Here is a 12,812-nt window from a genome sequence, read left to right as displayed (position 1 = left end):
AAAAAATTAAGTACACAAATTGATAGATGTAACTTTCTTACATTAATGAGAGATCGTAGACAAAATCGAATACATAACTCGATAAATAGTAACTTTCTCATAATTATGAAGGTTCGTAGAAAAAATTAAGTACACAACTCGATGGATAGTATTTTTCTTATATTAATAGGGATTATATTGAAAATGAAGTAAACAACACGATAAACAATCATTTTCTTATGATTATGTGGCTTCGAAGAAAAATTAAGTGACAGAACTTATATTCATTATGGTTGTAGAAAAAATTGAGGACACATTTCGAAAAACTATAAATGTCTTATAATCATGAAGATTCATTAAATATTGAGTTCATAACTCGATAGATAGTAACTTTTTTACATTATTGAGAGATCGTAGGGAAAATTGAGTACACAACTCGAACGATCCTCTTACAATCACGAGGGTTGTAGAAAAGATTGAGGAAAAAACTCAAAAGACAGTAACTTTTTTATAATTATGAGGGTTCGTAGAAAAAACTGACTACACAACTTGATAGATAGTAATTTTGAAAAATCGTAGAAAAAATTGGGCACACATCTGAATAGACCGTAACTCTCTTATATTTATAATGGTTGTAGAAAAAATTGAGGCACACCTCGAAAGACAACAAATTTCATATAACCATAAAAATTCATAAAATATTGAGTTCATAACTCGATAGATAGTAACTCTCTTACATTAATGAGAGATCGTATGAAAAATTGAGTACACAACTCGATGGACAGTAACTTTCTCATATTCATGATGGTTCATCTAACCTAACCTAACCTAACCTAACATAAGAATTCATTAAATATTGAGTTCATAACTCGATAGATAGTAACTCTCTTACATTAATGGGAGATCGTATGAAAAATTGAGTACACAACTCGATGGACAGTAACTTTCTCATATTCATGATGGTTCATCTAACCTAACCTAACCTAACCTAACATAAGAATTCATTAAATATTGAGTTCATAACTCGATAGATAGTAACTCTATTAAATTAATGAGAGATCGTATGAAAAATTGAGTACACAACTCGATGAACAGTAACTTTCTCATATTCATGATGGTTCATCTAACCTAACCTAACCTAACCTAACATAAGAATTCATTAAATATTGAGTTCATAACTCGATAGATAGTAACTCTATTAAATTAATGAGAGATCGTATGAAAAATTGAGTACACAACTCGATGAACAGTAACTTTCTCATATTCATGATGGTTCATCTAACCTAACCTAACCTAACCTAACATAAGAATTCATTAAATATTGAGTTCATAACTCGATAGATAGTAACTCTATTAAATTAATGAGAGATCGTATGAAAAATTGAGTACACAACTCGATGAACAGTAACTTTCTCATATTCATGATGGTTCATCGATAAACTTAAGTAGTAGATAACTCAATAAACAGTAACTTTATTATAATCAAGAATATTCGTAGAAAAAGGATAGAAGACAACTCGATAAACAATAAATTTCTTACATTCTCGTGTTTGTATATGTAGAAAAGGGATAAGAAGAAAGTTTTCATAGGAGCAATCATGCGTGAAATTAGAAACACCCTGTATAATAAGATATCATTTTTTGTATATTCATATCTAAAAACAAGGAATTGATTCTAATAATTTTTGTTATAAAAATATAGATTTTAAATAAAAATTAACATTTGGTGTAAACAAGTAAACAATCAAAACATTAATTGTACTTGTGTATGAAAATTTTTATACAAATATTCACTATACTAAGAATGATTCCACATGTATACAATTTATATAAAAAATTGTGTATACTTACTAATTATTTGCGGCATATCTTGTTGATATATCACCTGTCAATAATCTGTAAAAATTCACGAAAATAAAAACAAACGCACATCGAAAAAAAAACAAATATACTTACAAGACGATAAAAAAAGAAATTTTGCTGTTAACTAAACGAACTGTTCGCGCCATATTAACAGAATATTTTTTGTTACAAAAAGATGTACCGGATGACCGCTTCCAAGTGAGTTCTTATACCTATCGAAAATGTTTGACCTCTTCTGGTAGTACTAGGCAAATTTTGTATCTGATATAGATGCATCATACGTTGCAAATCTAGAATTTGGAGAGGAGAAAGCTATAAGACAGGAAACTGACATTATAATGTTAACAAGTCCGCCGACACATGAGTTTATCAACAATTTTTAACGGCTTGGGCGTTAAAAAATAACTAAATGTATATTACGGATAGTCACTCACAGGTACCGTAATTTTTTAAGAAAACGATTTGAATATCGTATTGTGTTGTGGTACGACCGAATAAATTAGTATATCAAATAGGTGTTACCCAGATACCAATACTCGTCTTGTCCTAAACCGTACTGACTGGTATCTCTGTTGCATTTTTATTGCTTATATTCTCGGCATTGAATCGTTAGATTATTTTTAATTTGTAATAATTATTGATGGTTATAATTATTTTGATAATATATGATAAAAATAAAAAAATGCCGCCCGAGCAGGGACTTGAACCCTGGACCCTTGGATTAAAAGTCCAATGCTCTACCGACTGAGCTACCCGGGCTTCCAATTAAGAGTTTCGAAATCAAATATCTGTGCAAGTTAACTGGAAGATTTAGAATAAAATTTGAAATTTTTTTTAAATATAAAATCAACATTTTTAGATCCACTAACTGGAAATAATATAATTTTTTCTTATACAATTATATTTTTATGAAATTACAAATAGAAAATTATATTTTTTAAAACGGGTGCTAGATCCAGAAAAAATTTTACTAATAAAAATTGTAGATGTTTTGATATAAATTCAGACAGACAGGGACTGTACAAAATGGTCGATTGAGCGTAATTTGAATACATTTATTATGACCTTATTGTTTCTATTCAATACCTGACATTTATTTTAATACAATATAATAGTTCGTTGGGGTTAGTATAAAAATTAAATTTATTTAACGTATGATGATATATATTTTTTTTATAAACAAAATTTTTCATTATATTTTAAGAATAAATGAATTTAAGAAAAAACTGAAGGTCCCACCGAGATTTGAACTCGGATCGCTGGATTCAGAGTCCAGAATGCTAACCATTACACCATAGGACCTTGACACCCTTTCCAGAGAATAACAAGAATATAAGTCGATAAGAGCATATTTAATAAAAAGTATATATTTTATGAATTTTATTTATAATTTATATACAACTGTATTCAACATAATAATTAATTCAATTCCTCTATAAATAAATAGGAATTAATTCATATATTTTAAAGAAACAATAAACACTGTCAAAAACTGACTTTTCGTATACTGCGCATACCGATCCAGATTTTCATTATAATTTTCTCAAATTAGGTTATGTTTATCTAAATTAGACATTGTATATCGCCCAAAAATTTGATCTTTCAAAATTCTCTAATTATTTATTGTAGTATTGTCCGATAAATCGGAAATATGGATAAAAATTGTTATTCATATCCCAGAAGCTTTTAAAACGACATTCCACGAGTTAACTAAATTAGGAAATACCAAACATCGACATGCCAAAATTCTTTACTGACACTACAGTTTTCAATTACACCTGGGACCAAGTTGCACAAGGATTTTGGAAAAGATATCCAAATCCAAACAGGTATAAAATCTAATTTATATCATTTCATGCATAATTACGAAAATTTCATCACAAAGAAAGGTGTTTACTTAAAAGTATTAGTCATTGATATCACAATAATCTTCGTAGTAAACATGTTTTATCTGAAGATACAGTAGAAAGAGAAGTACGTTCTGGGAAATTATTTTCCAAACGATTGTTAACTAAAACTAATAGCATTCCAAAATGGGCTGAAAGATTCATCAGTGCAAAATCAGTAAATATTGTAGAAGAAAGTATCGTAGATCCAGAAAATAAAGTTCTTACGACATACACAAGGAATTTGGGATATGTGAAAGTAATGGTAAGTACATATTATAATATTATCGACTCTTTTATCCCAAATTTAGTTATTTTGATATTGAAATACTTTATAATGTGAAAAAAGTCATGCAGTGTATATTTTGGTTTTATTTAGTAAATTAAATCTTTAGCATTTTATTTTTACAACAACCTTGATGTTCATCAAGTTGGTGATGCAATGAAACGCAAAAAAGTATATAGTGCAGTTACTGATCTGATTAATTCTATTAACAATAAATTAAAACCACTTTTCTAGCATTGAACTATACCTAATTTTTTTTATCAAAGAAATATGCAAAGTATTACTATAAAACATAATTACCAAGATCAGATCGCTAGTATTTTTTATTTAGATGATACTAATTAAATTTTGTAATTATTTGGTTCATTAAGCTCTTTGGTTTGGTTTTAATGTGATGACATAGTTGCAAAATTACGAAATTGTGTAAAGAATTTTCTTTGAAGTATAGGAATTGAGTATCTGGTTTATCCTTTCACAAATTATTACTTTTGTTACCACAATTGAGTAATATTTAATTTATTTTGGTAAACAGTTTAGAATTATCGGACTGTGCAGTAGAATTTCTTGTTTAATCATCAAAATAGAATAAATCTATTCAACTACTGTGGAAATAAATGCAATCAAGATAAATATATTGAATTAAAGGTTATATAATATTGTATAGTATTAGAGTTGTTTTTTACAACATCTGGACATTCAGTTCCAGAGAACTATTCTATTCATCTTGGATTCAAGAAGGTTACATATTTGCTTTGACAAGATCCTTGTTCAAAATATGGTAAAACTTTCTAGAACTAGAAGAACTGTGGATTAATCTGACACAGTATCTGTACTGTTCATTTACTTTCAGACCAAATCCAATCAGGTATTATAAGGAAATTATAGTAGATATAGTTTATCATTACTTGGTTTCAAAGGAAATTTTTAGTTTGAGTTATTATGGAAAGGCATCACTCTTTTGATCTGCTTCTTCAGATCTGCACATTTCAGTTACTGTTGAACATTTAATCAGGTATTTTCTGAAAGGAAACCATTGAAGAGGTGTATTTTGTTGTTGTTTGACATCAAAGTTTCAAAGAAACATTTTGGTTTGACATAGCATGGTACCACTCTTTTATTCTCCTTTTTTTCCCCAAAACTTATAAAAGCTTATTAATACACCATTGGTGCAATAAAACACTCTTCTGGTCATTGTAATTGCCTTGTTGATTCCTATATAATCAGGAACTCATATTAAAGAGTCTCTGATATTTTTTCCTATTTCATAAGTTTTTCCCAACATATTTATATGAAACTAGCAGTGGATGAGAAAATTGTTAAAAATGGTCCTGTAGAAGAGTTGTACAACTTCAACAATTTAAAAATGTTACTACTTGGATTATTGTATAGGGATTAAATGAATGTTCAAAACAGTAAAGGTGGAACAAAACATCATGCTAAGGAACAGTTTAATACAAAAAATTTTCTATTGAAAACATGAAATATAACATAAAATAAAGATTCTCCATAAGAAGCAATGTGATACATCTGTAATACAAATATTGGGATATTTGAACCAGTTGTAGATTTAGTATTCTTTCAAATCAAATATGATCGAATTTTTTGAAAATTCAATATTATAAATTTATTATTGCATTATTTACGTTATCAAAAAATGAAGCAGAATAATAAATGAAATAATGTAAAATTCATCAAATTTAATATTAAAAATACTTGAATGTATAGATTCTATTAATTTATTGCTCTGTAACCTAAAAGGTCACATTTTGGGCTCCGACTAAGCTCATCATGTTAATGTGTGTTGGCGGGGTTCGTTGCAATATTTTGATGTGTTTAAGGGGTATACAAATTTTGTATGCTTTCAACTTCCCAATGGGGCGCCACTCAATTTTTTTTTGCCTAAATTGAGAAAGCTATAGAATTAGGTTGAGGTATCTCTAGGAATAAAGCTACTTGTTGAAAATAAAATACAATGATTTATATTTGAAATTCGAAATTATATAAAAAAACCAGGTAAAAAAATTACCCGCAAAATTCATGAGTTTTTGGTTTACAGAAAATAATGAAGTAAATTTTACAACAAAAAACTAATGTGAGTGGATCTGACCTTTAGCAATACCTGAGGCTCCCTACTTGTCAGGAGAGTACAAATAGGACCAGCGGTTAAGAATTAAAGAAGTTCATTCCGTTAATTGTCCCGGACTAGGTAGTTCCACAAGTCAAAGTTTCACGTTAAATCCAAATTAAGGTCGTCTAAGTTTTAAACTCCAATAAAGGTCCTATATCCAAAACTAGGTCCCTTCCTTTTTAACGAAGGGAACTTTTATCTACTTCTTAACAATTTAACAGCCCAGAATTTTTGAAATCGGCGAAAGGCTCTTTTAGGTCGGCTAAATCCCGCTTTTCAAAAATCTCTGGAGAAATTGATCTTAACCGCAAATATAGAATTTAGAGCCAAATTTAAAAATTTATAATCAAATCCCTAATGAAAAATTCCACATCGGTTGACAGTCAAAAGGAAAATATGAATGACGACAATCTAGCCAGGTGCAACAATACCTGAATTTCAAAAGCACCAGCTAACAAATCAGTCCTCAAAACAACCTTTCAACGGACTGAACAACCAAAAATTAATATCCGCAAAATTTACAAAATACTGCACGAATAACTTTATTCGTGAATAGTTAACTAGATGTTGCTCGAACCTTCTAAGGGGAAGCAACTTTGCTCTTACAAGCAACATAATTCTGCAACCAGTTATACTGCGTCTGGCAAATTTCGAATAATGCGTGCATCCTGTAGACCAAGACTTAACTTCAAAAGAAAATAAACCAAACATTCAATTTGTTTATATAAAAATAGTTCAACAAAAGGACAAATTAAACTGTGCTAAATTACTTAAATTCCAGGAACCCAGTATGTCACCAAGTACATACAAAACTACAAAAGAGGTATGAAATATAATGTGTAAATATTTCTACTCAAAAATAATATGACAAAATATCTTATAAAGAAAACTATTTACAAAAAGAAGTTGGTAGGTTTATATCATATAATGTTTATAACAACAAAAGTAACGCAAACTGTGAGCAGTGAAAACGTTACAGCTTGTTATAATATTTCCAAACTTAATTTGAACAGATAATTTCATTAGAACCACCTAGTAATTTGCTCGAGTCGATTCTTTAGGTTTTTTTTTAGATATTTAGGCAGTAAAGGATGTTTTGACCCCTTACATAGATATTTCTTTCATTTTCTTCAATTCTTTTATATCCTCTTTATATCTTTTGTGGTTTCAGACGAGGGTTCCTGTTCCTTTTGTATCCATTCCTTCCACTTGCCATCTCAATTTCTCTGAAGTTATCTCCTTTTTATAACCTTATAGGGTGTATCAATTTTATTAATTTATTTAATGATAAAAAACTTCTTGTTTGTTTCTCTCTTTTCGAAGCTATTCATTTTTTTCCAGAGATCCGAACGTTCATTTTGGATTTTATTTTTAAAATTCACTAAAACACTTCAAAAAGTTCACAAATATTTGTATATATATAGGTCACGTAATTAATAGTAACTAGAATAGTAACTGCTCCTTTTCAAGTCATAATCCAAGCCACGTTCTTGGGGCCCCAAAGCAATTTGTCACTTGTAAGAACTCACTAAGTTATTGTGAAATATTTTATTTGCATATTCTTATATACAGTATCCTTGAAAATATTTGCATAAACTTGTTATGTCTTTACGAGTTATAAATTTTTATAATATTCCGATAAAGAATCTCACAAGTGATAACTGACATATGTCAATGTCAAGGACAGAGTTAGGCCCGGTTTACATCATCCCAGTCCAGTATAGGAATAGATCATATGTTCACGCTGTTCCAGTCATTCAGAAGCTATATGGGCGAGCTGGAATGAAAAATACACCACCAATCCAAACTGGACTGGATTTATCACTGGCGCTGAACTGGAATAATGTGGACAGGGCTTTAACAAAAGATGTACATTATATAATCAACTTCCTAACAAAAACATGTTAAACTTAAAGTCCCTACATAGGAAAATCTAGACACAAGCGGTCGTTCATGCGATTGGTTGGCCTCGAGCGAAGAAATTAATGGCGGCTCCAAAAAGAGAAGCGCGCGAAACAGTGGTCTGTTCAAATAATCCAACAATTTTATTGACTGTTGGAACATATATTCAAATTATAGAAGCTTTATGAAGGAAATAACATTTATAGACATAAATAATGAAACTACAAAAAGAGACTAGTCAAATGTAAGTCTGGTGTGTTTAGTTTACATATTACATTGTAAATATAAATTTGAAAAAATCGATTTTTTAGAATCGATTCGATTTAAAAATCGATCTTTTTTGGAAAGAATCGCCATCCCTAGTTGTATTACGAATTCATGGGTGGAAAGTGTTAAGATTCGGGAGACCACATGGCAGGAGACACCGACGCCGCACGCAAGCGCCGGCGCCATTAATTTCTTGAAATGAAGAGAGACTAGGAAACAGCACAGAGCTCTTTCTCTTACACATGGGCGTTATAGCTGGTGTCCAGCCTTTCCTATACGGGGACTTTAGAATGCAATTACAGATTTTACCTGGTAACACCGGAATGACCCCTGCGTAATAGTACAAACTTAAAACGAGTTACTAATTAATTTTGAAAATAATTAACAATATCTTTTTTTTATTAAATATTTATTTAATTTGAATTATTGTATAAATTTTTATTGTTAATTTTTTTGTCTCATTCATTATTCAATAACGATGGGTATGATTATTTCCAACACTTTTTTGTGATTAAAATTATATTAAGTATCACGCGATTAAAAATAATGCACATTAGTTACGTAACGCAAATGTTTATTCCATAAATGTACCTAATAATTCTTAGAAATAATATTTTTTAAAACTATTAAATTATAAAATATTTACGTAATAATGTGCGAGTAATCTATCAACTAGTCGTAAGTTCACTATTTATTGACAATGTAATGGTTGCCTTTAATTTTTTCTATTATTTTTTCCTATAAAAATTTCAATAACTTTCTTTTAACTATTTCGAAATTGTCATTAAAGTAAAATATCAATGCCGATTAGCCGATAGACTTTTCAATGCCTAGGCATTGAAGTTACTTGTTGAATTATCCATCAGACGCGCTGACAGTCAAAACACGGTAAGTTCCTGTGTTGCAAAGTTCTGGATAGAAGAATCGATTCCTCGGACCAAATATATCGATATGTTGTACTGAATCGATTCAGTGAATCGATATTGTACCCTTGAAAATCGAAATTCCATTTTTTATGTTTTGGTGAAAACCATAAAATTATTTACAATTAGCTCAATGTACTCGTAATATTACTGTTGCCGGTTAAAAACTCTCGAGATGGCTGTGTGCTCAGTTTCTTCAGGGCATAAATAAACATTATTGTTCGCAAGCAGTTTGATCCTATATTTTACTGGCAAGAACCAAAAACACTCGTGGGATCATCTATTCCTTGTTCGTAGCCTTTTCCAATTGCCAGCCCGGTAGACTTGACAGAATGTTGTTTTGAAAAAACTTAGATATTAAGCATTGGCTACTATAAGCTATATTATCTTTTTTCTTAACGTTTTATTGTAACAAATACATTAAAAAATGATTGTCTTAATTCCCTGAACTATAAAATTCCTGATTTTTCTGATAACAGATCCCAGAAATTGTTTATTATGGTTTTTTTCTTGTTTTCCATGAAATGGATTTATATTTACATCAGGTTATGGTTAGAATCGATTTAAAAATCGATCTGTTTTGGAAAGAATCGCCATCCGTAGTTATATTACGAATTCATGTGTGGAAGGTGTTTATATTCAAAATCTACAGCGTCTACAAGTTTGCATTTGCTTCCCACTTTGCAACTTTTCACATACATAATAACATAACCTCCAAACCTATTCTGTCGCCTCAATTCCAAACATTTCCGCAAGTATTTTTGAATCTGGACGATTTAGAAAAAAATATAATATGTAACACGACACTTAAGTCTCTTTTTGACACTCGTAAGGCTTTTTAATCTCCAGCTTCGTGACAAAAAGTATGACGCTAATGCATTGATACATAAATAACTATTAAGGCACCAGATACAAATTACGAAGATTACCAAACGTTTTTTATATATATACATACATACAACATTACTGATGACAATTGTGAAAAAAAGTCATATTAAAAATAATTTTGTTAACAACGTCTATCCCAAAGATATGGAGGGGAGAATAAGCGTCAACATGCGCGAACGTACTAATATCGTAACCTGCCATTTTGATCTTAGCTTCGGCGGCAAATTTGAAAATACGGTAAGCAGTAGGCTTAAGACGTTACTCTTGAACTTGTATAAAAATTGTGTGACAAAACGGAAAATGACATATGTGACACCTATAAACTAAAACTACATAATCTGAGACCAAAATGTCGAAAAGACGAGCACGTTGGTCCAGAAAATAATCTTCAAAGCCGAATCTATCGGATCAAATGTAACAACAAACAGAACAACGTTGCCAGTTCATACATACCTTTTCAACCTAAAATTATAAACATTGAATATTGGTATTATTTATTTTAGCACTACTTTATGAGAACAACAACAAAATAGCAACACTTAACAATGCTTTAACTCACGCAAAGATCAAAATGGAGGCCCCTAGGCGTCCTTCAAAATTTGGATTCGCACTTATTCGTCTAAGCTTATTCTCCCCTCCATATTTTTACTCAATCCTCCAAAAGATATTATGAACGTAATAAGAACAAATTCCAACTATAATATGAAAATTTTATGTATTGAAACAATTGAAACAAGGAATCATTTTAATAGAAATATTAGGGTTGCTACTTAAATTTTGAGATATGGCAACATTGATATGAATATGTCAAATCTGACATTGACATTATAAAGTTTGACATTTTTAATGGTGAACGTAATGTCATTTGAGTGCTATTTGAGTTGTTTACAGATACTTAAAGTATTTATCTTGGTCGAAAAATTGAATCGCGAACATTTTAGTTTGATGATTTTGTGGAGTGAACCAACAACAAATTGTCGATCAACTTGCCTCAACTTTTGGTCATGAAGCACCATCTCGAGCCACAGGATGAATTTTGTGAAGGTCGTCCAAAATCGGCTGTTGCGCCAGAATACATCGATGCTATGCGTAAACTGATATTGAAAGGTCGTCATGTGACATACCGTGAAATTGAGGCATTAGTTTCAATTATATACATTCGACTGAATGTCTTTTTCAAGACGAGCCAAATCCAACAAAGGTTGTTCGCGCACGAAGCATTTCGAAGCAAATGATCTCCTGTTTTTTCGGAATAACTAGACATGTCATAACCGTTCCATTAGATCAACGTAGAACGATCAATTCTGAATTCCATCATGACAATGCGAACTCTCACACATCAATACAAACAAAAACGTTTTTGAACAATCGATTTGATGGGTCATCCGCCGTACTGTCCTTGGCAGCCAATGATTTTTTCTTATTCCCGAAGATTAAAAACAAATTGCGAGGTTAACGATTTTCTACACTTGAAGAAGAGGTTGATGCGGTCAAATTGGTTCGAACTCGAATGCAAAAGTGCGTTGAACTTAATTGGAAGTATTTTGCAAAACAATAAAGCCACATCCAATTATGAATATTTGTCTTTCTCAAAACTTAAGTAGCAACCCTTTTATCTCGAAAACTAAGCGATATATCGAAAAATTTCATTCTTCATTTTCGACTTATTTTGGGTCGATTTACAAAATGACACGTGCTTCATAAAAAAGCGAATGGTACTTCAATTTAATTTTTCTTTAAGAGTGTTACGGAAAAAGTGATATATAAGGAGAGCGAAGATCATCCGGATAAGACCGTGGCTTTGAGGTACGCTTGGATTGATTCTCAAGTGAGAGGTTTCAGCAAAGCTATTTGTGCATTTGGATACGAACGTTTCAAGAAAAATTGTCACAAAATGGTAAGTAGTATGTACGACGATTTTCTAAAGTGTCTTGTGTACTAAATTTTTTGGCACAGGTTGGCGGATTCAATTACGTATTGGCAAATTTATACCCGCAACAAAATGCCATAGCTTCGAGTTACTCGACGGCTAAAGCGACGGCGAAACTGAAAAGTGCCGCCAAAAATGCGTCGGAATTGGCAAAAGCAAAAGCCGCCCCAATTTACGCTACTCTCCATCAATAGAAGTAAATAAATCTAATGTATTGGTGTATAAAATTATTTTTTTTTATTACAAACCGTTGAAACAATTAATTTATGTTATTGTTACGATAAACATTTATACTTTCATTTATAAGAATAGATTAAATGGACAATTAACTTGGATTCCAGTAGTTTCAGCATTTTTTAAAGGTGTTTGTATATTTTTACATAGATAAACCTCGTAGAAGTTATAATTTAGAAGTTATTCTGCCACTTTGTATTTATTAAAGGAATTAATGAATTATTTTAATTATTTTTCATAAAATTTTCCAGTAAAATCAACTTTCTATAGACCAGGGATGAAGCTTTAAAAAATAAATAAATAATAGATGAACCAAAAAATCGAAAAAGAAAAAATAGATCTACAACTTTTGTATTCACACTTTTTTCACATAACCTCAAAATTTATATGAAAACTTGAAATAACCAAGTTTTTAAGGGTAAAAAACGGTTTATATCGATTTCCAGCAAAAATTAAAAGTCCTTTGAAAAAAAATACATGACAAAGTTGTAGGGAATAAAAGATCTGCAACTTTTGTATTCACACT

At 30.5% G+C, this 12,812-nt stretch overlaps 2 protein-coding genes and 2 non-coding genes across 4 annotated transcripts in view; 1 reads left to right on the top strand and 3 right to left on the bottom strand.

Moving 5' to 3' along the window:
- LOC130897495 (insulin-degrading enzyme) overlaps nucleotides 1–2,407 on the bottom strand; it is a 30,215-nt gene extending 27,808 nt beyond the window's left edge. Inside the window, exons 1-2 of the mRNA XM_057806388.1 lie at nucleotides 1,936–2,407; nucleotides 1,831–1,875 (exon numbers count right to left, since the gene is read on the bottom strand). Of these exons, the coding sequence (XP_057662371.1) occupies nucleotides 1,831–1,875; nucleotides 1,936–1,988 (98 nt within the window). The 5' untranslated portion in view covers nucleotides 1,989–2,407. The remainder of the gene's footprint in view (nucleotides 1–1,830; nucleotides 1,876–1,935) is intronic.
- A 121-nt stretch (nucleotides 2,408–2,528) lies between these two features.
- Trnak-uuu (transfer RNA lysine (anticodon UUU)) lies at nucleotides 2,529–2,601 on the bottom strand. Its single transcript has one exon. It is a non-coding gene; the product is annotated as a tRNA-Lys (tRNA).
- A 471-nt stretch (nucleotides 2,602–3,072) lies between these two features.
- Trnaq-cug (transfer RNA glutamine (anticodon CUG)) lies at nucleotides 3,073–3,144 on the bottom strand. The gene has a single exon. It is a non-coding gene; the product is annotated as a tRNA-Gln (tRNA).
- Nucleotides 3,145–3,370: 226 nt separating this feature from the next.
- On the top strand, nucleotides 3,371–12,387 carry LOC130896945 (protein preli-like). The gene is made up of 4 exons (XM_057805367.1): nucleotides 3,371–3,671; nucleotides 3,780–3,993; nucleotides 11,864–12,019; nucleotides 12,079–12,387. The coding sequence occupies exons 1-4, from the start codon at nucleotides 3,580–3,582 to the stop codon at nucleotides 12,244–12,246; spliced, it is 630 nt and encodes a 209-aa protein (XP_057661350.1). The 5' UTR covers nucleotides 3,371–3,579; the 3' UTR covers nucleotides 12,247–12,387.
- Nucleotides 12,388–12,812: the final 425 nt, after the last annotated feature.

The sequence above is a fragment of the Diorhabda carinulata genome, chromosome 8 (genome assembly GCF_026250575.1).
Source record: "Diorhabda carinulata isolate Delta chromosome 8, icDioCari1.1, whole genome shotgun sequence".
Taxonomy (NCBI): Eukaryota; Metazoa; Arthropoda; class Insecta; order Coleoptera; family Chrysomelidae; genus Diorhabda; species Diorhabda carinulata.
This window is presented reverse-complemented; position numbering and strand designations above follow the sequence as displayed.

Bases quoted from the DNA above. Each gene is read 5' to 3' on its own strand.
- LOC130896945 (XM_057805367.1), top strand. From the start codon at position 3,580: ATGCCAAAATTCTTTACTGACACTACAGTTTTCAATTACACCTGGGAC. The intron at 3,672-3,779 runs GTATAAAATCTA...TAATCTTCGTAG, and splicing joins AGATATCCAAATCCAAACAG to TAAACATGTTTTATCTGAAG. The intron at 3,994-11,863 runs GTAAGTACATAT...TTTTTCTTTAAG, and splicing joins TGGGATATGTGAAAGTAATG to AGTGTTACGGAAAAAGTGAT.